This window comes from Rhamphochromis sp. 'chilingali', assembly GCF_963969265.1.
Source record: "Rhamphochromis sp. 'chilingali' genome assembly, chromosome: 17".
NCBI classification, from domain to species: domain Eukaryota; kingdom Metazoa; phylum Chordata; class Actinopteri; order Cichliformes; family Cichlidae; genus Rhamphochromis; species Rhamphochromis sp. 'chilingali'.
The window spans coordinates 30,212,745-30,237,117 of record NC_137944.1 but is presented as its reverse complement, the minus strand read 5'-3'; the positions used below and the strand labels follow the sequence as shown (position 1 = coordinate 30,237,117).

Here is a 24,373-nt window from a genome sequence, read left to right as displayed (position 1 = left end):
TATGACAGTGACACTCTTGTTTCTATTGGTATACAATGTACTCACAATTCGAAGTTTTTAACTCCGGATCCGAGCTGGCCGAGTGAGATCTCGAGGGAGAACAAAGGGAAGCGGCGGCGGCCTAGAGGGAAGCGAGCCGGCGTCAGGAACAGACTGAGAGCTCGTGCACACCGCACATCTCTGCCTAGCATCCTGCTCGCCAACGTCCAGTCACTGGAGAACAAGCTTGACGACCTCAGGGCCAGGATAAAGTTCCAGAGAGACATTCGGGACTGCAATCTCCTCTGCTTCACCGAGACATGGCTGAACCCAGCGGTGCCGGACCACGCCATCCAGCCGGCCGAGTTCTTCTCGGTTCACCGCATGGACAGGACACGGGACTCGGGGAAGTAAAGGGGAGGCGGCGTGTGTTTAATGGTGAACAACAACTGGTGCAACAGTGCGAACGTTGTTCCTCTCACACGCTCCTGCACACCAAATCTGGAACTACTGTCCATCATGTGTCGTCCTTTTTATCTACCTCGGGAATTTACATCGGTCATTGTAAGTGCCGTTTATATTCCACCACAAGCGGACACGGTCACCGCCTTATGCGAGCTGCATGAGGCACTCACACAGCACCAGACACAACACCGGGACGCTGCGCTTATTGTGACGGGGGACTTTAATAGCGCCAACCTCAAACGCGCAGCGCCGAACTTTTATCAACACATCACCTGCCCCACCAGGGGTGAAAGGACACTGGACCACTGCTACACTACGGTCAAGGACGGCTACAAGGCACAATCCCGCCCCCCGTTTGGCAAATCTGATCACGCCGCCATCTTCCTCATGCCAAAATACAAACAAAGGCTGAAACAGGAAGTTCCGGTTCAGAGGAAGGTCGCGCGCTGGACGGATCAATCGGTGGCCGCGTTACAGGACGCACTCGATGACGCAGACTGGGGCATGTTCAGAAACAGCTCCGACGATGACGTCAACGTGTTTACGGAAGCGGTTGTGGGATTCATCGGGAAACTAGCGGATGATACCGTGGAGACAAAGACTATCACAACGTTTCCCAACCAGAAGCCGTGGGTGGATAAAACCATCCGCGACGCTCTGAGATCCCGCACCGCTGCCTACAACACGGGACTCATGACGGGGGACATGGACCCGTACAAAGCCGCGTCATATAACGTGCGGAGGGCGGTGAAAGAGGCGAAGCAGCGCTACGGGAGGAAACTAGAGTCACAACTCCAACAGAGTGACTCTAGGAGCCTGTGGCGGGGACTAAGGACAATAATGGACTATAAAGCACCAACAACCGGTATGACGAACGCGGCCGTGACTCTGGCAGACGAGCTGAACACTTTCTATGCTCGCTTCGAGGCTGCAGCTAAGGTCTCCAACAATGCTAGTGTTAGCGGCGCTAACGGCTGCAGACAGGAAGATACTGCCAGCACCGGAAACGTGCTCGTCATCTCCGAGCATGAAGTAAGGAGAGCCTTCAAGAGAGTGAACACCAGGAAAGCAGCAGGACCAGACGGCATCCCAGGTCGTATCCTCAGAGACTGCGCATACCAGCTAGCTCCTGTGTTCACTGAGATATTCAACATCTCTTTATCTCAGTCGGTGATCCCCACATGCTTCAAAGAGTCCATCATTGTTCCTGTCCCGAAGAAACCCCACCCTGCTTCTCTCAATGACTATCGCCCTGTAGCCCTCACCTCAGTAGTGATGAAGTGCTTTGAACGCCTGGTCAGAGACTTCATCATTTCTTCACTACCAGACACACTGGACCCACTACAGTTCGCTTACCGTCCAAATCGTTCCACAGACGATGCCATCTCTCATCTCCTCCACACATCACTCACTCACTTGGACACTAGAAGGGGGAATTATGTTAAAATGCTCTTCATAGACTACAGCTCTGCATTTAACACCATAATTCCCTCCACACTCACCACCAAGCTGGAGCATCTGGGACTCAGCTCATCTATGTGTCAGTGGATCTCCAACTTCCTAACTGGCAGACCACAGGCAGTAAGGATGGGCGGACATGTCTCAGCCTCCACCACTCTCAGCACTGGAGCCCCCCAGGGGTGTGTTCTGAGCCCCCTGCTGTACTCTTTGTACACATATGACTGTGTGGCCACTACCAGCTCCACCACCATCATCAAGTTTGCTGACGACACCGTCGTGGTGGGCCTGATCTCTGATAACAACGAGACGGCCTACCTGAAGGAGATTAGGAATCTGGAGAACTGGTGCCAGAGGAACAACCTCCTTCTAAACGTTAGTAAGACAAAGGAGCTGATAGTGGACTTCAGCACTAAGCAGGAGAGGAACTACCAGACCCCCGTCATCAACGAGTGCCCAGTGGAGAGAGTGGACAGCTTCAAATACCTCGGAGTTCACATCACGCAGGACCTGTCATGGTCCTGTCACATCAACACCGTGGTGAAAAAGGCCCGACAGCGTCTCTACCACCTCAGACGCTTGAGAGACTTCCAACTGCCCTCCAAGGTGCTCAGGAACTTTTACTCGTGCACCATAGAGAGCATCCTGGCGGGAAACATCTTAACCTGGTTCGGGAACAGCACCATGCAGGACAGACGAGCTCTAGAGAGGGTTGTGCGGTCAGCTGAGCGCACCATCCGCTCCGAGCTCCCTGACCTGCACTCAATCTACAGCAGGCGGTGCTGGACCAAGGCCAGGAAGATCGTGAAGGACCTCAGCCATCCCAACAACAGACTGCTCTCTCTGTTGAGGTCAGGAAAGCGATTCCGCTCCCTGAAGACCAACACAGAGAGACTGAGGAGGAGCTTCTTCCCGCAGGCGATACAGTCTCTCAATCACACCACCACACAGTACTGACCCACACATATGGTTCTTACACACACACTGGACTTTCTGGACTTTGGTTTTGCACAACACTGGTCACTATATTCTTCATTTCCGGTTAATACTTGTACAGCTGCTGTTATTGTGTATATATTTCTTTATATTTAGATTTCTTCATACATTCTTATATAGTTCTATATTGTGTATTTTGTTGTACAGTTATTTTATTTTCAACTTTAATTTATATATTTATCTTTATCTTATTCTTCCCAGTTAAATTTACCCTTCATTCTAATTTGTGTTGTACAGTTATTTCATTTTTAACCTTAATTTATATTTTATTCCTTCCTAGTTAAATTTACCCTTTTTAATTTTTCATATTTATTTCCTATCTTATTCATAGCCTTTTCCTTTTTTGTTTTCTTTAGGTCACGAGCAGTTGTCCAAGCATTTCACTACATATCGTACTGTGTATGACTGTGTACGTGACAAATAAAAATTTGAATTTGAATTTGAAATTTTCCAGCTGCAAACGGATGAATTGGCAATTAGTAGCCTATAAATAGTCATGATTCCCAGAGGATTGATCCTAGTGTATTTAATGATCCCTTGATTTTTCCATCTTGCCTCACCAGGTCAGGATAAGTCACATTACATGTACAGCCCAAAGACACTACTCACATTTTCAAAGATCAGAATTTTCACTTTTTTCCTCAAGAGATTCATGATTTTACTATTGAGTTTTTTGCACCTCGTTTCTACCTGTTTTATGATATTTCTCAGTCTCTGGAAAATGATTTTGGTTCTTCTTGTATGTGGAAAAGCAGCTGTGACTAAAAGGCATTCCCAACTTATCTAGTATGTTATCTACTCAAAACGATACAAAATTAGAACTTTCTCATTTCTTTCACAAGCAAAGCAAATCGAAGGTTCGGGTAAAGAAATTGTTCTAGGTCCTTCAGCTGTGTGTGTGTGTGTGTGTGTGTGTGTGTGTGTGTGTGTGTGTGTGTGTGTGTGTGTGTGTGTGTGTGTGTGTGTGTGTGTGTGTGTGTGTGTGTGTGTGTCCGCTTTGTGATTATGAGACAAAACTAGCTCCCATTTGTCTGCAGTAATAACAGTGACAAAGCTTTTTTCACCACAGGATCTACATTTTACACCTATTTGCTTAGTTTGTTCTTTTACAGATAATTAAAAAACAAAAACAAATTACAGGGTGTTTTTTTTTTTACCATACACTTGTTTTCCACTGCATCTGCTTTCATCTCTGTCCTTTCCTTCATCTCATCCAATTTCCCTGATTTTGTTTTGCATCAGCTAGATGATTAGGAAGCCACTGTACCTGGCAGTTGTTGCTATGGTTACCAGGTCTCTGAAATGTTTTTCTTCTGTTCTTTTCGCTCTGCCTGGCATCTCAGCTTTTCTCTTAGACCTTAAAATACACTCTTTGTTGTCTAACCTTTATGAAACGATGCAGTGAGCATTTCAGATGCTCTTTTTCTCTGGTTATTTTCAGCTGCATGCTGCTTAAACTCTGCTGTGCACCTGGGAGTTGCACAGAATATCCAGACTGTATGAAAGAAATAAAGACAGAAAGAAAGAAGAAGAAAGGGGGAGATGGGTAATGGTCAGTGAAAAGAATTGATCTTTTGTCTTGTGGAGAAGAAAGATTCATGACTTTGCAGTGGGTCATTTCAATAACAAAGCCTTGTGGTCAAAGAAACCATCCATCACTTCCAACTCTAATGGAAAAACTGGTGAGACCAGGTTTTCCTCAAGCAGAAATAACCCTTTTGGAAATTTAAAGTATAAATGAAGAGATAAATCTGTTATGGAAATGTTCTAGATCAATAAAAAGAAAGATGAGCACACGTTACTGCAGGAGTGCTCATTCCATTCTGAAGTTTATCCTTCCACCGGGAGCTTTCTTTATGCGTTGCTCCATATTTTTTTGTCATTTTATGTATAGCACTTTGGTCAGTGCTAGCTGTTTTTTAAAGTGCATTATAAATAAAGTTGGCTTGGTGTAGCTTGGCCCCAGATAAGGGATCACACTGAACAGCCAGGCTGACTTGAGGCTTTTGGCAGAGGCAGAACAAAAGGCGCCAAACATAAGACAGTGAGGTCACTGTGCACCAAAATGATTCCTTTGAGCCTCATAGCAAAAAGTCCCCAAATAGAAGTGCCAACTCAAAAAAACAAACAAACTCCAACACCACTGATGTCTCCACACAGTTAAGTTGTTTTCTGAATGGGTTGGTCTGTCGTGCTTAGAAAGAGTTCAGATTGTAAAAAAAAGTGAACAACTAGTTTAAAACAAGAGCCAAGTTGATGCTTTGTAATGCAATAATATGTTGTTCACTTCAGCTGATATAAAAAACCGTAATATGAAGTCAGAAAAGACCTGAAATCTGAGCCCAAAATTCTGTTTGGCTGTTTGCCAAATTAATCTCCAAAATCTGGAACTGTTGTGTTCGTCCACAGCAGTAATTTCATTTGGAGAAACAAATTTGCAAGTGAAATAAGTGATTAATTGCCCTTTCTGACTTGGGTATTAGCAGTTGTCTCAAGCAGAGGAGTTCAAGTACCCCGGAGTGTTAGCACCACTGTGGATTCTCCTAATTGATCTGTTCCCATCCTCATCTGTAGCTGGTAGCTGTGGATAGTTACTGAAAAAGAAGACTGCAGATACAAGAAACAGAAATTGGCATCCTCTGACGGGGGCCTTTCCTCGCCCTTAAATATAGGTTGGAAGAGCTCAAGCATTGGGAAGGACCTCAAATTAAAGCAGCTGTTATTTGTTTATTTGCAGCTGCATAGATTGGCACAGCTCAGTCTATGAATATATTTACATACTTCATCCCATATGCCAGACACAAATTATTAAGTACTATGGCTGCTGCATAGTCTAAGCCAGGGGTTTTCAGAGTTTAAGGGACCAAATGCCAATTTAAATTACCAGCAGATGATTGATGCCTTCACAAGAAACATGTACACATCACACCCTGTTAGTCAGTGTTTGTAATGTGTCTTCTTGTAGGACAATGGTTATTTTTCTGATGGTTTTTGCCTTTCTTATACATTATGAGGGGCTTTTACAGTCCTGCTGTATTTTTTCTGTATTAGCAAGATTTAACTTGTTATTATGAGAAGAACTAAAAAGAAATGCTTCCTTGGTCTTGTTATGTAAAGCTAAAATATCATATGCCATGAACTGTGGCTAAAATAAATGTACAGTTGTTATTTTTTTTACTTGTTGTTTAAAGGTTGTTACAGCGTGCTTGCACTGAGAACTTTATCTTTACCCGCTCCCGCTGTCACGAATTACTGATGACAAAGCAGGGTACAAACCAGGCCACACTTGACCTATGATAGAGGAGCGTATTGATCACATCTGGCCGCAGTAATGCACAGAGCCTGCAGACATAGATTTACATAGCAACGCATACATGCCCATGCAGTGACATTCACACACATACGCACGCAGATGCATAATCACGTTTATACATGTGTTATGCAACATATGTTTTTCCTTTCATTCGATTGCTTACTGTGTGCGATTGCATCGCCTCAGCCAGGATGTGCACATGCGTGTTTGTGCATATAGCAGCTGCACAGTATTCATAGCCTCTTGCTCCAAGGTTCTAAAAACAGTGATATAATTTTCTAATCTGCCACAGCAGGTGGTGCATACAGAAATAAAGCATGTACTCTGCCCACCATTGATAACATGTTGTTTCCTTGTGGTGTCTGTTTTCATAATGTGCTGCTTACACTGTGTGCCATGATTCTCGTCTTCTCTTTGCTTTCTCCATTTTTCTTATTTTTCTTCCTTGCTTCTATGAATTGTCGTTTTGTTATTGTTGTTCTTACAACAATATCATGTTTTGTGCAGCGCACTGCTGCTCACATCTGCTTCATTATGATGCAGGCTAGATTCTGCGTTTGGAGAATACTCTGTATGTGTCTGGCCTTTCCCCTGACGATACTGATGATGCAGATGTTCACTTTGTCCATGACGGATCCGTCTTTTTCACAACAGCAGAACAGCTGCACGCTGAACAGCTGATGCCAGCCAGCAACAAAACAAAACAAAATTTTTAAAAAGGTTTTCTATGCCACAGGTGATTAAAATGATATCTTTATGACTAAATTGATGCAATATGATTATGATTGGTATTATACGATTTTTTTTGTTTTCCTAGTACAGTGCAGACAACATTAGTGGGCTCGTTTGGGTGTCGGGACGGAGGTGTGACGGGAGGGTTTGGTGAAAGGTATGCATGTGTTTGTATTTTTGTTTATTTTCTGCTTTTAATGTGTACAAAACTTTGCGTTGCATTAATTGTATAAAAGGAATAAGTGTAAAGTATTGATTGATTGACTGGCTTTTCGTGAGTCTTGTCTGTGAAAAGCACTTATAAATATAAGTGGTGTGAATGAATATTTGGCCCCCTTCTTGAAGGGGTCATATTTATCACGCTTACATTTTCCTTGTCAAGCTAATTTTAATATTAGACAAAGATAACCTGAGTAAATGCAAAAGCAATTTTTTAAAAGATGATTGAATTTACGAAGGGAAAGAATTATCCAATCCACCCTAGAACCATGGAAACATAATAACTGATAACTGATAGCGCCACCCTTGGCAGCAAGAACTGCAATAAAGTATTTGCGATAACTCCATCACTGTGGAGGAATTTTGGCCCACTGTTGTTTGCAGAATTATTCTAATTCAGCCATCCAGGACCTTTTTTTTTTCTTTTTTAGACTTTGAGAGGTGGACTTGCTGGTGTGTTTTGCATTAGCCCCACAACATCACACTATCACAGGGGTGGGCAACTCCAGGCCTCAAGGGCTGATGTCCTGCAGGTTTTAGATGTGTCCTTGATCCAACACAGCTGATTCAAGTGGCTAAATGACCTCCTCAACATGTCTTGTAGTTCTCCAGAGGCCTGGTAATGAACTAATCATTTGATTCAGGTGTGCTGACCCAAGGTGAGATCTAAACCCTGCAGGACACCGGCCCTCGAGGCCTGGAGTTGCCCATCCCTGCACTATCACCACCATGTTTAATTGCTGGTAGGATTTTCTTTTTGTAAAATGTTGTGTTTGATTTACTGCAGATGTAACGGGACACAAACCTTCCAAAAAGTTCAAATTTTGTCTCATCAGTCCACAGAACATTTTCCCAAAAGTCTTTGGGCCTTTGGGCTCACCAAGATGTTTTTGGTACATTTGCGACATGGTTTTCTGCTCTTTTTGGTCAGCTGTGTTTTTCTCCTCTGAACTCTCCCATGAGTGCCAGTTTTGCCCATGAACAATGACTTTAACTGAGACAGGTGACGCCTGTAGTTCTTTAGATGTTGTTCTGAGTGTTTTTGTGACCTCTTGGATTTTGATGTGATCTTGGAGTAATTTTAGTAGTCTGGCCATTCCTTAAAGGCTCACCACTCTTCCAAGTTTTATTCATTTTAGACGGATCCTACATTGAAGTGAAGTAGGCTATACTTCACTTTTCAGACAAGTTTTTACTTAATTGATTTCTCATTTCAGCTTACTGGCAGGGTGTGAGTAGTTAAACTGAAGTCAGTTTTCCAAAACAATGTGGTTAATCACAATTAGTTCATGATTTAACGTTTTTACATAGGACATTGGGACAGCTGTTTTCCATTAAAAAATGAAATCATTGTTTAAAAACTAATTGCATTTACTCTACTTATCTTTGTCTAATATCAAAATGATACTGATGATCTTGATGATCTGAAAAATGTGATAAATATGCAAAAGGAAAAAGAAAATCAGGAAATATTGTTTCAGAGCACTGTAAATGTAGCAGGAATTTTAAATAATACAGCGAAAATAAAGAAGATAAGTGTTTGTATTTTTACCATATTACTGCAAATTAAGACAAAACGTTATTCCAATATCAAATTAGGTCAAATTTACCTAACATTTTTTTTTATTCCAGACATTCCAATAACAGTATTCAGAACAAACTGAAATGATTTCACATTTATTTGTTTGTTTGTCTTATATCACTCATCCAACTTGTCTATTGTATTTTACATAGATTATTTGAAAATATCTTTTCCTCTATTTTACTTCTAATTGTGCGGAATGTCTGGTGACAAGTACAGATACTTTTTCAATCACAGTCTGAACTCAGCCCCACTTTGCTTAGGACCTATCTGTTCATTCGCGGAGTGATAACTGGGGAACCCTGGGTGCCACGGCAGCCTGCTCACAGCCGCGGAGGGAGACGGCATCCGAAGAAGAAGCCTGCCGCCCGGCTCTTCTTTCCCCCGGCATCAGTTGAGCCTCGCAGGGACACGGCTGGTGAAGTATCACCAGCGGCTGCGTTTAATTTAACATTTTACTCAACAGAACACATCTTTTTGATGTTCATCTGAACGGGATGAAGATTTGATTAAGTGTTTTATGAGCCGTCGCTTTGTCAGGGTAACCTTAGTCCCGTTCCTCATAAGAAATAATATTTTAGGGTATTATGATAGCTACTTAATTGATTTTTTTTGTCGTTTGAGCAATAGCTAACGTAATCAGCCGAAGGGGCATTTTTTCTTCTGTCCTCTTCCCTGTCTCCTCGCCTTATAGAGCCAGTTTTTCTGGTTGAATCGAGCCTAAAAAAGCAACTCGTCTGAGGAGAGCCGACTGAAAGCGCCAAAATGGGGGTAAGAGACGAATTTCTTGCGTCTTTCTTAGCTAACATGCTATAAATTATATATATGTCGGCTAAAGTGTGAGTTAGTAATGTTAACGGTCTGTGGCCATCGACGTAAGGGTTAACTGTACATGGAGGCACATGCATGATGTTACAATGACATTGAACGTGCTGGGATATGTATGACTTGCCTAATCAAGTGGTTAGAGTTATTTTGGCTGTGCTACGTTAATTTTTCAGTCTCCCAAATGGATGCGATCGCCCATTATGTGCCTGTCACTGACGCCATTTACCACACCAAATCAGCGCACTTGTAATTAACGGGTAATGGAGGTGATTCCTGTTGCCTGCACACCAGGTCTTCTTTTTCCTTCGGATCATGCGCCAGATTTGTGAGTCAGTCCGCCACATCCAGACTCCAGCCGGTCCGACGGAGCCGGTGCAGGGTGGAAACCAGCCACAGTAACGTTGGCCATTTAGTGTTTGAGTTCAAGTAGCATATGTGCAGCTCCCAACCATACGACAAGCCCCTTAGTGTTGCTGCTTGACCTGCGAAATCTGATTCATTTTCCCCAGTGGGTGAAAAGTGCTGTCACGCCTTCATGTTTAATCATTCAGCAGACAAAAGGGGCGTTTAGCTCACTGACCCTGCACTGCAAACGCACTGAGATTAATCCCGATTTTTAAAGATGTCATAGGAGCTTTCTCCCAGAATGGTGCTGTAATGCTTTCAGTAATCTAACAAGCAGGCCCAGTGTAGAAATAAGTATCTTCTCTCTCTGGTTTTAGCAAGAATTGGTGATGAAGTGACAGAAAAATGTGCTGCTTCATGCGCCGGTTCCAAAAAACGGGATTACACGGACCGCACATCTGGCGTTGGACCTGCTGCAGACGATTGAGGAAATTCACAAATCCAAAATGCACAATTATTCAGACAGCGTAACGACACGGATACGCCCGGTCCGAAATGAAATCTTTTGTGAATAATACGCGTGTGAAACGCGGAATTACGCGTGGGATACGTGTAACCTTTTGCCGGTAAACCCGCAGTCCGGACTGCGGAATATCATCTCATCCCTCCAAGTCTGACTGCGGTAACTCTCAGCGCAAATGTGCGTCTCCTCAGTTATTATTAAAAGAAAAAGAGCGATCACGATGTCCTGAATTCATTTGATAATTTGAAAGTCATAATGTTAAACGTCCAGATGCACAGAGAGGGTGGTGTCTGGGACTCTGAACCATAAAGGCTACGACCCCCCCCCCCCCCCCCCTAAAATTTCCCCACCCGCCATTTGCTGCGTTTTCATTCAAACATTACATAATGCGACGATGCGTCGTGCTGCTGTCATTGAGGATACGGGCTCGGTGGATGTGGAGGCATCTTAGGTCTGGGTACCAAATGGGCACGGAGGCAAATGCGTCAAAATGGTTCCTCAGCAGTGGTCGACCCCCACCCCCAATTTTTCACATCCCACACACAAAAATATCAACTGCTTAGAACTCAAAGGAAAATGGGCTTAAATCTACCTGTTTTACCCCATTAGACTCATAAAACGTCAGTGATCTGTCAGTTCATAATACATCCTGTTCCAGCAACAACATTTCGATGTCACAGCTTCAGTCATATATTATTACTTTGATTATAACGGGTTAATTACTATAATGACTCAGTGTCCATATTCATTAATGTAGTATTACAGCCTGTATTTTTATTACAGTTTTTTTAATCTTCCAAAGTTACTTTCACTAAATACTGAGTTTCTCCTGCATACAAAAAATGATGCTCTAATCAAAGCCACCATATTCAAATCAAATCAAATCACTTTTATTGTCACTTTTATTGTAATAAAAGCAGCTTGTAAGTGCTTATAATTAAAGAATAAAACATTTTGCTTTATCAAATGGCCCGAGATGACAGGAAAAAACACTGACTTCTGTTCAGTAAGGAAACACAGAGTCTGTGCTTAAGTAATGATTTGTATTTCTTTGCATAGTCATGTACCCAAGGCTCATTTTACAACAGGAAAAACCCTATTTTGCATCTTAGTGGGTTTTTTTTTTTTTAATATATACATAAATATATTGAGTTGATAAAATCTGGTTAACATGTATGTTAGAAAACTGTAGCTGCTCTTCTTTAGTGCCTTTCCCTCCCTGTGCAATGTAGTCGCTTTCTCTTCTGTTCTACATCCCAGTTTGGATGGGATGAGAGTGGAGGCTGAGTTGTGGAAATACAAATGGTTGTAATGCTTTCCACTAGATTGCCGAAGGGGGAAACCATACACATCTTTGACCACTGCGTGAAAGAGAGGAGGAGGAGGAAGAGGAGCTGAGGAGGAGGGTGTGTCAGTGCATGTGGGGGGAGTGGAAATTCCCATTTTCAAGCTGTGGTTTGCCTGAAGACTGGACAGATAGATAAAGCGGATTTGAGTGAAATGCACTGTGGTGGGGGTGGGGAACACCAGAGGGAGGCTCAGTTGACAAGGCAACTACAGGGTCATTTGATCCAGGCCAATCAATCGATAGAGATGGATGCTGCAGAAGGCAGCAATTGGATTGGTGGTGTGAAAGGATGGAGGTCAGCAGCCACAGGCTTCGCACGGAGGTCCTTGTAATTGGTAGAGTGACCAAGATACTGTGACTGACACTAGCTGATGGAGGTAGAGAGAGAGGGTGAGAAAGAGACGGCTGTGTGGTGAGTCACCTTGAGAAGGGTGAACACTGAAAAAGATGGAGGAGGCAGAAATGTAAAAAGAGCTGGTGGGATGCTGCTCCTGTGCAGCGATGACACAGAGGAGGGAACAATGATGGAGCCCCAGCAGAAAAAATGGAGAAATAAATGCTGAGATTCAGAAAGAGGAGAAAAATGTACAAGGCTGAAAGCATCTGCTCATATCCCATAATGCACTTGGTGCGGAAGCTTCAGGAGAAGAGCCAATCACAGTGGAGAATGGTGTGGCTGTGTGAGTGTAAGCATGTGTGAGGCAGGCAGCTCTCATGAATAAACACGCTCTCACTGACGATGTGTAATTCATACAGATGAAGCTCTCGACACTGTCAGACCTCTTCACTGTAGTGGCTGCACTGAAGCTAACTGAGTGAGCTCATATTCTCGTACACCAGTTAATGTTAGTGTACAGTCATTCGTGGTTGAAACACTCATGTCAAAAAATAGCAGATGAAAGCATTAAGTGTTGTCTCGCTCTATAACCTATAAAAATATGTCAAACTGTTGTTTTAGTCATTGCTATCAGTCTCGTGTCTTAAACATTCATTAACATGATGACAGTCAGTCCTGAGCTCATCGTGCTAAAGTGAATTACTCAATTCAAGTCACTTATTCAGACTAAAGTGTTATTATTATTATTATTATTAAGGTTTTGGCCAGACTTTTCGCATGGTCTGATTGTAGAAGCCAATTTGTAATGTGTCATAGATGATGATGTAAGATGGGTGGTGACACAGTGATGCAGTGTTTAGCATTCTCCCCTCACAACAAGAAGGTTCTGGGTAAGATTAAGATACTGAATTTTAAATACGTTCTCACTATTAAATTTGCGACCAAGCTAAACCAAAATAAAGCAGCTTGAGCCATTCTGATGTCCAGAGGTGTATTGGACTTTACTGTAGAACCACAAAAAAACAAAAACATCTATGGGTTTAATGGCTGCAGAGTATAGTTTTAGCTATAAACCATATACTGAGCCAAGGCTTTAAGTTGTGGGGTTAAAGGCCCGATATTAGTCACAGGTAACTTCATAATTGGGGGTTAAAAAGTGGGCTGGAATGATCTGGAACATCATTCCAGGACCTCCAGTTAATGAATGATCATGAATGACCTCCAGTTAATGAATGATTCAATCTTATAAGCATCTTAGTGCATATTACTATCAAATTAGTTTCATTTTCATGTGCTTGCTTAGTGACAGCATGAAAATACCTGCTCACTAATGATAAACATCCTGTGGACTTTTTACATCTTCAATACATTCTGCACAGTTTTCACAAAATACTTCTGTGACCTAAAAGTACAGCTGATGTATTTCCTCAGGAAAGAATAAAACATTAATGTGCCACTCTGATAAATGGAAAAAGACAAAAAAAGGATAGGATAGGAAAATGAGAGATTATTTTCAAAGGTAAGCATAGCAATTGACATGTTATAAACTTGAAATTTAAGTCTGACATAAAATTTCAGACTAAAAATTCATTTTAAAGTCTTTAAATGAGATACTGTATCTATGCTTGATGTTTTGCTGATTATTTTTGGCTAAATCCACAAATAGTTGCACAGGTTACATAATCACAGACCTTACACAAATAAAAATCTACTGGACCTCATGAAATAAATTATTTTGTGTCGCTATATCAAACCTTGGTATCCCCGCATGCCAATTCCTACCTAAACGCCTGACAATAACTGTGCATAGATGATAAGTGTGATTTATTTTTTATTTTTTTAAATTAAATATATTGTCCCATTAGCAGACGACGAATTTTATAAAATTGTGTGTAATTCTTTTTTTTCTGTTCTTTAGTACAAATAGTCGGTGCTGCCACAGTTTGTTATTATATATGTAATAGCAGTTACAACATAGTCTGTTCTCATGGTCATGTTGTGTAATTGTTCCAGTCTATCTACATTTCATTTCATTAATACTTAGTTGTAGCTTCCTGTGTCTAACTAGTTTCCATCTGTGTGTGTGAGCGTGCAAATAGCATTGATCCACACTCCAGCAAATCAGTGATCAGGGTTTTCCGATATCACAGTTTGTGCTCTCTGGTCAGTGTAACATAAACCTCCTGGAATGTGGAGTGATGTTACCTTGACATCACTAACTATCTGTATGACGTCTCTGGTCTGAGTTAGAAATTAGTCTGAAATTAAGGAGGATAATGAAGGTGAACCACTCAATGCATTCCTGCACTACCATACAGACACACTGCATGCAGAGCAGTATTGTTACATAACATACCATCACATTAAACATTACATTATTAAAACATTTTAGTTGCACCTACACCCTCCTATCAGTCACAGGAAACCTCACATTACCCACTGAAAAGTTGATGCCATCACTCTGAGCCTTTCAGCAACTGCTGTTTTCTGTCATACTCATAGATCTAATGCACTGCAGGGGGTGGCACACAGCCTAATGGTGGAGAATGCTGCAAAATGCACTTTGTGTTATTAGGAATGTACGGCCAGTGATAACCAAGTCTAAACTGTGCCTTTGACCAAATCACAATGGCTTTACTCAGTGTTCGATGTTCATCACTGTAAATACATATTCTAAGACATTATCATTACATAGCCTGCATCATGGTAATGGTTCAAACTGTCTCCTTTTGATTAAATCTTTGCTCAAATGAGCAGATAAGAGTAGTAGACAGCACAGAGACAGATGGACAGCCTGGAGGGAGGAGAATGTAAACAAAGTGGGAGGAGAGGGTGAAGGGGGGCAGTGCCCTCTTAGTCGGTGTGTGTGAGTGACAGGCAGTTCATCTGTGTTTTCCAGGTCGGTCAGTCCACTGATCTGTGTGATAATCCATTTCTTTGTGTATGTGGTTATGTTGAGCCACTGTGTCCCCATCAGAGCTACTGAACTCCAGTGAATGCAGTACACCAGCAGCAGCATCCTTCATTCAAAAATCTGAGCTGAGACTATGATGTTCTGTTCACTGGAGCATCTTCAGATTTAGCTGAAAATAGGCTAAATACTACATACTGAACATGGTTAAATACTAGACAATTTAGTGCCAGCTGGTGGGTTGTTTTTTTTTGTTTTGTTTTTTTTTTTGTTGCCAAGGTCATGTCCCAGTCTTGCTTTGCAAAGTGTGAAATTGCAGCAAAATCTTTAATTTCTTTACATTTACAGTCAGATGTCTCATTCCAAAAACTGTACATGTGAACATTTAATGGTTTCGTATTTCATATAATGTGTAATGCACATGGTAAGACATCATTGAAGATGGCTCAGGCTGTTCATCCGTTTTAAAAATGGATGTATCATTGAATTTGAACTTTTATTGGTTACAATTTCAGTCTGTAGTCTAGCCCGCTTGGAATTAAATTGGGCTATATGTGGCCTTTTAACTAAAGTGGGTTTGATATCCCCAGTATAGAGGCTGCTTTATGAGTGTTTGTGGGCCATTTTGCAAACCATAAATCATTACCAATCATTATAGTTGATGTATTTCCAAAATAGAATCAGTAGCTAGGCTTGGGTAACAGCAGCATAATTTGCTTGCTCCCTGCTTTTTTTTTGTTCAGCCTCTATAAAAACAGGTTAAATGATGCCAATAAGACATGATTTTGATGAGATAAAACATGTCTTATTGACACCAAATGTTGATTATAAGCTTGGCTTTAGTTATATAAGCTCAAGTCTGTAGGACGATATCAGCTGACAGACTTAAAACGCAAAGCTTTTCAGTAAAATGTTATAGTTTAGCACAGCGGTCCCCAACCCCCGGGCCTCGGACCGGTACCGGTCCGTGAGTTGTTTGGTACCGGGCCGCGAGAGTTGAGGCTCAGGTGTGAAATGTCTAGTTTTCAGGGTTTTTATCGGTTTTCAGTGTTATTTTGTTATCGTTTTTATCGTTTACTCGGTTTTCCTGGGTCTTTTCACGTGTGTTATGAATAAATTTTCTTTTTTTCGGTACCGGTACTAGTTTTATTTTGTTGTATTTATCCGCGACAGCTTAAAGGCCGGTCCATGAAAATATTGTCGGGCATAAACCGGTCCGTGGCGCAAAAAAGGTTGGGGACCGCTGGTTTAGCATACATTCATTTGCCTCTGTTCACATCACCTGGCCTAAAGTTTTGTCTTTGCATAAACTTTGAATCTAATTGCATCATGTAAAAATTGCTTCACATCTGGCCTGAAGTTCAGTTGATAATGATTCTGATAATTACTGGCAGTAAATAAACAAAAAAATATTTGTCCTGCAAAGATGTGGCAGTGTTATATGTTAGTTGTCATAGTAACCCAAAAATGAAAGTTTAGACATTTGGTGACATTTGAAGATTTGTATATATCTCATTTGATGGTTGCCCACCAGGTTGCTGACTTTGATTTGTTGTATCAGAATCCTAGTGTTGTTGTTTTGTTTTAATTCTCCTTACATTATTTTAACTAGGATGCCTCCATAAATGTCCCTGTCTGTCTGAGATTTGAGCAAGCAGTGATTTGAGCAGATTAAGAAGTTGCTTATCCAGCGCCTTTCCTTGCTGTGGTGTCATGAGCCAGGGGCCATACACCAACAGATTGAGCAGACTACAAATGTTCAGCATGTACAATCTGTCCCCTACCTCAGCTTACAACATCTGCTGCTCAGACCTCCTCAGGTTTTACCGCCTGTAACTAGACAGAGACTAGGAAGTGTGTATTTTAGCAGAGAAAGATAAAATCATCAATATGAAGTAGAATTGAACTAGATCAGTTTGACAGGTGGTGCTGAGAGAAATCGACTGTTGTTTGGTGCATATTCTACTTATTGCTTATAATAGGACTTGTACCAGCTCTAAATTACCCTAATGTGACGCAGTGAGTTCATGTGTGGTCTTCTGTGGTTTTCTTCCTTTTTCACAGTATTTTCACAGTTGGATGTCAGGGTTTCTTTTGTAGGGTTTCCAGTTGTTATAGTTTATATGCTTATGTCCTCGGTACCCAAATGTCACAGTAAAGCACCAGCACCAGGCGTTTTTTTTCTATTCGTGTTGCTTACTGTGGCACTGCTGTCTCTCTCCAATTTCATCCATCCCAACACTTTGACTTATGAAATGTGAAGTAAATCAGGTTTTCCTGTTTAAAATTTTGAGTATATAGAAAATACTTTCTCAAAAGGTTGACACCTTTTTTGGGAATTTAAGAACCTATCCTGGCTCTAGTTTGGTTCAGGAATACCTTTAAATGTCACATTGACTGGTAATTAGGTGTTCTTTGTTGTCTTTTGACACTGTTCAATAAGTCTATTGTTGTTTTGCATTTTGTGAATCTTTTGAAAATCTTTAAAAAGTCATCAAGTATGTCTCCTCCAGCTGAGTAAATGTTAGGAAAAACATGACTGGGAATGAATATGCACAGGCCAACGTTAGAGCAGCAAGTGCAGTGCTCACCTGCAGGATTTCTGAATCCTACTGAAGGAGAACAAACTGACTTAACTCTGAGACAGAAAGTGTGGATGCATTACTGATTGCCTGATTTCTGTCCGACTGTGTAGTACAGATGGTTTTTTTATATGAGAGCAGTGTCTATTCACAGAAATCTTTTTATCAGTGTACACTGTGAAGTTTTCTGACGTACTTTTCATCTTATGTGATCATGAATAACCATCATCACAGTAATCTGACCCACAGTTGAAAGCTGGTGAAAACCCTTCATTTGGTTAAATTTATATTGAGGCACAAAGCACAAACATTTTTTAAAAGTTTAGTGATGTGTGTGTCATACTTATTCATATTAGAAACGTTGCAAAATCTCTGTGTAGAAGTTTCTCAGAGTTAAACAGTCAGGCTAAAGTATTTAAATGTTTTAAAAGATATGAGTCTGCCATTTAATTTTAGCAGTGCTACTTTTCTGATAGACAGCACAATCATGGCAGTGGTGCTTTTGTAAACCTGAATCTCGTGCAGTCCTTAGACTGTTATTATACTGAAAAACTCAACTTTTTACCACACAGTAAAGAAAAGCATAATCAAGATAAAGAATCAGACTTACATTGGCAAGTTTTTGCCTAACACTATTGATATTTAATTAACAATTTGGCATTTTTAATGTACAGTAAAGATAGAAAAAAGGATAGCAGTATCATTTTCCTTCATTGTTTCAGTCAGTGGTAATTCTCACATTTAAACATATTCACTGCATTTTTGCCAGAGACTTGATAAGAAAGACGTGCCACGCAAAGATTTCTGCGAAGAAATCTATAAAATTTACACGATTCTCCAACAGCAAAGATTGTTTGAGAGGTATAACTTCTGCTTTCTAAAATCTTATATTTGGTGCCAAACTTTATGAGCCATTTAATGATATATATTTTAGCTGATGACTCTATATGTGCAAGTTTTTAAATCAGTGTTTTCTTTTCTTCAGACATTTCAGTGTTGTAACAAAGCGAATGAGTAAGGATGAATGAGAGAGTAGTATTGGGAAGATAGTAAAGAGAGAGAGAGTGATGAAAAGGGATTATTGTTGTTCACTGGGTTAATCTGTTAGTGTAGTAAACAGCCGTAATCTGATGGCCTGCTGGATCAGTGTCCAGGGAACACTTCACCTCCTGACAGATGGCAAAAAAATAGATACTCTCATATAGGGCTGAACGATATATCGCATTTGCGATAATATCGCGACATGATCAAGTGCAATTTTCTAACCGCAAAGGCTGCGATTATACTGCGATTATATTATACAATTTATGGGCTGCATCCTCCTGAGGCCGCATTTGTAGACCGATTACGTCACAGCGACGCGCCGAAGGCTGTCCAAATTACTACCATATCCCAGAATTCATAGCGCGGCCCAGCCAAACTCCAGTTTCCAGCAATGGCGGCCGCTACTAAGTTTTAAAATTACTCATACTAATCTTTCTGGGTCACAAAATAAACTTTTAACATATTTTCAGGCGAGAAAGTAGTTGTGTAAACATCAAATATCTGCTCGGTTTATCAAGATATCCCATATTTGCAAAAGTGCTTCGACGTTTTCAGAGGCGTCTGCTACCCACCAGCTCGACAGCTAGCCGGGAGCTCGAGGGTTACTGATGCGGCCGAGAACGGCACAACTCCCGGCACATCATTTTCAGATCACCGCGGAGTTTCGCTGCTCGGGTTAAACGTAATATATAAGTCACTTAGACAACCTAAAAATGTTATTATTGGGCTTTTTTCAGTGTTTTGTTTGTTCGTGAGTAAATCGGTTTGGCTGAGATTAAAGTTATTAGATTAGATAAAATAAAACTTTATTAATCCCCCGGGTGGGTTCCTCCTTGGTTTTCACACAGCTGACTAAACGTCAAACAGAAAACTTATTAAACAGAAGTATGAGACAGTCGAGAATTTACACCAGTGTCTGGTTATATTTTAGATAGCAAGAAGCAGACGGCCGAGTTTATTAAACTCCACCGAGACAGCGGTGACGCTAATCAGAACTAGACCGTCCAATTTCACGCCTTTAAACTTTAAAGGCGTGTTTGTGTGTGTGTTTATACAATTGCTATTATGTTTGCACTTTATGTGTAATGTTACTGACTGCAGAGATCAGTAAGATGTGTGTATTTTTTATTTATTAGTTTTATTTATTTAATATTATTTTTTAATTGAATGACTGTCTAGTAGTTCACAGATGTCGAAAAACTGAGTGTGGTAAAGCCACTGATTTTTTTTATGTATATTTCTGCAATCTGCACATTGTACTGACTTTCATTTTAATGTTTACACCAGGGTTCCTTGTCAGCACTTTATGCTCAGATGTTTGTAAGCTAAAAATAAACTATTGTGTATGTTCAAATATACTGTTGTGATTGAAGAAGTTAAATAAAAATGTCAGTCATCAATTCATGCATCACCTCATGTCATCATAACAGAGGTCTGTCTTCCAGGAAAGAACAGTTTAAAATTAATGTAATATAGTATTGGCCATACTATATGATGTATTGCTTGTCTTTGTTTAATAATACAGAAGACAAATACCTTAAAAAATAATCGCATATCGCATCGCAATCGCAATATTGGGGCAAAAAATCGCAATTAGATTATTTTCCATAATCGTTCAGCCCTACTCTCATACACACAGACAAATAGAAATCTATGTGCACACACAGAAACCACAAACTTGTAGCTAAGCAGAAAATAAACACGTGCACTGATTAAATCACTACTGCACACATATATACATTTTAAAATTTCCAGTTTTAATATTACTTCCTGTTTTTTTTTTTTTTAAAGTAATTCATTGCCTGTCACGCAATAAAAAGGTCAGCAGTGATGTATTGTCTCTATAGAGTGGCTAAACAGTTGTTTATTTGCCAGTATCATGATGTGCAGTCACTAACACATTTGAATTATAAACACACAAGTTAATATGTGAGGTAGTCAATAAGTTTTATTGTTTTAAAAGTCATTCATTCCAAATGAACGTAAAGAGAGAATAGAACCAAACGTCCAGCCATAACTTTTTGTCTGTTGCACCACATTGAACAGGAGTACTACTAGGCTGGATAAGAGCTATTTGCAAGTTATATTGTAGCACCTATCCTAATACACCACTTTGTTGTGTAAAGTAGCATTTAGACAGGGTTTTCTCCACAGTAAAAGATGCTGATGCAATTTTGACATGGAACTATTTGGCATATGCACAAACTCTAAGACTGCACATAGGCAGATGTGCAAAGCAAAATGTCATTGGCTGTCAACAAGCCATCACCCTATCAGCTTTCATTGCAGTTAGGAAAAAACAGATGGTAAACAGTATGAAGCAACCATCAAATCAGTGTGAAACCTCTCGGCCCAGACTAATCCACATGAGAGCTTTCCCAAAATAAGTCACTTCTCTCATCTTATCATGCAAGGTTAAACAGAATCTGATTGCCAGTGTGTGGCTGTTCACAGAGTACATTGTCACATTTGGATGGTAGCAAACATCTGTGTAGTGTTGCACACAAAATAGTCACACGTTTTTCAGGGTCAAAACCCTTTCAGGAAATGTGGACTGACTTTATACCCAAACTATATTTTAAATTTAGATTTAAACTTCATAGATCTGATTAGACTGTTCAGTGTTCACAATCAGGGAAAGAGATTTCCTTTCCATGTTTTTATAAATGCATCACTTTATTGACCCAGCTTCATGAACCAAATCAATATGTCATAAATTGCCTCAGTGTACCTCTCACATTTGTTCCTAATGATACTAAGCATTAGGTTGTATCAATGTCACCCTAATAACACATAAAAGTTAAGTGATTAACTTTTGATTAACCTCTGCCAGTGAAAGAAGCAGCACAGCAGCAGACCTGAATAAGTCACTTATAATTTTGTCTCTGAGAAATAAGTTTGCATGTATAAAGTATATGTAAAGACTGCCTTGACTATTACAGCAGAGGATCAAGCAAGAAAATAAAAATGGAAAAAAGCACCTGTCTTTTCATACAGCAAACTTTATCTAATTATGTTTAAAAACAGTGGGAAATATTGTTTTTTTTGCTGTTTGGTCTCTTTACTTTTACAGTAAAGCATTTATATAACACTGTGCCTGAAATGTAAATCACATGGCGTGGCTTTGTAAATCATAACTTGTAAATCATGAACGTGTCATGCAAATCAAGTGTTGTAAATCTAGTGTCACAGCTTCTACTGTAAGCTTAGCCTCGGTTTACCAGTGAGACATGCACTGATGTTCTCTGGTGATGCGTTTCATTTGGCAAGTAACCACAGCATAAATAGTGACTGGCTAGGAATGTACCACTGGCAAAAATAGTCAACTCTGGTATCTTTGTATTGCAGATTATTTTATTTCTTTTTCAATATGGACAAATTTACATGTAGGACTGTGTGCAAAAGACAAAGGAGTAATTAGATCTAAACAGAAAATCCATAGATTTCTGACAAATAAGATGGATGAGAGTGTTTATAATAGAACGACATAATTTAGAAAATGAATGCACAATGGAAAAAAATTGTGAGACCTTGCTGGTGCATTCATCTAAATAAATGTAGCATACACACATTATGTGCAATAATTTGCACATTAGGAAACGGCTTCAGATTTTGTTGTTTCTGTCTTATGACATATTAATTTCCCTTGATCCTCCTCTCAGCCACAACAACAGTTTAAACAGCAGAAGCCTAAATAGAGACTCGTGTAAACAGCAGCTTAAGAGGAGCTCTTGATTCAAGCCTGTTCTCTAATGATGCCAGATTTAATCAGGAAGTCTTGACACACCAGGGGATTATAGCCAAGTTTAGATCTCAACCTTAATGTTTTGTCTGGGGCTTAATATGGAAGAGGTAGAGACGGAATCACACAAGCCACAAAGTTTATTAACACGTTTATGGTCCAGCCAAACAGTTCTCTGTAGTCATTGTTGTGTTATTTTGTGATTACAGGTAAAAACTATAGATTATAACAGCTACAACTCTGGCAGTCAAATCTTTTTCTTTCTCCCTTGATGGCTCAATAAAGCAGTGTTGTTATTTGGATTTTTTTTGTTGTGAAGTTGTTTGTTGTATTTAAAGATTCCTGTGCTGCATTGATAAATTAAACAATGATGTACATGTTTTCTTTCTGCGTTACAGTATGGACGGTCGGACAGCTACCGCGTGGCTACCACGCAGGACAAGGATGAGAAGGAGTCGCCCAAGAAGAAGGGAGGCAAGGATCTCGATGACCTGAAGAAGGAAGTTCCCATAGTATGTACCCTTTTTAAAACCACTTCATCTTAGCCCACTGCTTTTGCCTGCAGGTTTTGGCCAGGTGCTGATGTATAAAATGGAACTCTTACTGAGGTTTGAGAAATGAAAATGCAGAAAGACACATACAAAGTATGAGTAGGCTTCTTCATAGACAGAGTAAACAAAAACCTTGAAATCCCAGCTGAGTACTGAGAAGTTTGTTAAGCTTCCTGGCCTGTGTCCAGCATTCAAAGAGCTGTGATCCAACTGTAATCTAATCTCCCTGGTTAAAAAGGAGATGGCAGAGATGAGGTGTTCCGTAGCAGCTGGTGCATAGTAATGTTACAGTGTGGTTTGACATAACATGCCAGAGCAATTTAATCCTCCTGTGGAAGGATATTCTTTTGTGTGAGGTAGGAAGCCAAACCCACAGGAAATCCCAGTGATACAAAACTGCATCAGATGTTCAGATAATAAAATCATAAATAAATGTTATCAGTCTCTATTCTTATTTACAATTATTTGAAACATTTGTAAAATACTGAAAACATTGATGAAATTTTATGCTGGCAACCAGAAATCTCCAATATTTAAAACTCAGTGACTGCTTCGTGTAAGTGGTGATTTGCGTTTATTTGCTTCTTGAAGTTAATTTGTAGTGTTATCAAAATAAATAAATACATTGTGACTGAGGTTTTGATTGATTTCATGATAAATCTTTATTCTTTGTAGACTGAACACAAAATGTCTGTTGAGGAGGTTTGCCGGAAGTACAACACCGATATCGTTCAAGTAAGTACTTTATTTCAAATCAAAATTACACTTTTGCACTTTTTGATATTTCTGTCTGGCGTACAAGTTGGTGTATGTTGCACCGCTTATGAAGACTTTTTAAAGTGCAAATGGATGTTATACATAAATAGGCCATACCTACTGTACTACCTTTTTTTCCTTTCCTGTTTTTTCACCTCTATTCTATTTTTCTTCCACTCACATCGCATCATTCCATCGTTTTCTGTCCATTGCTTTTATAATTTCTAGGGTTTGACCAATGCCAGGGCTGCAGAGTATCTGGCCAGGGATGGCCCCAACGCTTTGACTCCACCCCCTACCACCCCAGAATGGGTCAAGTTCTGTCGTCAGCTGTTCGGTGGCTTCTCCATCTTGCTGTGGATTGGTGCCATCCTCTGCTTCCTGGCCTATGCCATCCAGGCTGCCACAGAGGATGAACCTGCTGGGGATAATGTAAGTGGTTTCCCAGGATGGGTGGATAGATGATAGAATAGATTATTAATCCTCATTCATTTTAAGTAGGCAGGGTTTGTTGCTTAAAATACAAACATCAGCACCTATGAGAAGTTATACACAAAATAAGGATGAACACATTGTTTGTAGTGTGTGTGTGCTCTGTCCTGTAGCATATCACTTTACAAAGCAATTTGCTGACTCACTACTCTTTAGGGATGAGGCTGCAT

General features: G+C 40.3%; 1 protein-coding gene across 2 annotated transcripts in view; it reads left to right on the top strand.

The window, feature by feature from the left end:
* Positions 1 to 9,126: 9,126 nt before the first annotated feature.
* atp1a3a (ATPase Na+/K+ transporting subunit alpha 3a) overlaps positions 9,127 to 24,373 on the top strand; it is a 28,252-nt gene continuing 13,005 nt past the window's right edge. The window contains exons 1-5 of one of the 2 annotated variants that reach the window (XM_080863270.1): positions 9,132 to 9,285; positions 9,439 to 9,515; positions 22,803 to 22,916; positions 23,631 to 23,690; positions 23,940 to 24,143. In XM_080863270.1, the coding sequence (XP_080719396.1) occupies positions 9,510 to 9,515; positions 22,803 to 22,916; positions 23,631 to 23,690; positions 23,940 to 24,143 (384 nt within the window). In that variant the 5' untranslated portion in view covers positions 9,132 to 9,285; positions 9,439 to 9,509. Of the gene's footprint in view, positions 9,516 to 22,802; positions 22,917 to 23,630; positions 23,691 to 23,939; positions 24,144 to 24,373 lie in introns of both variants that reach the window. The other variant, XM_080863269.1, reaches the window with a different exon arrangement.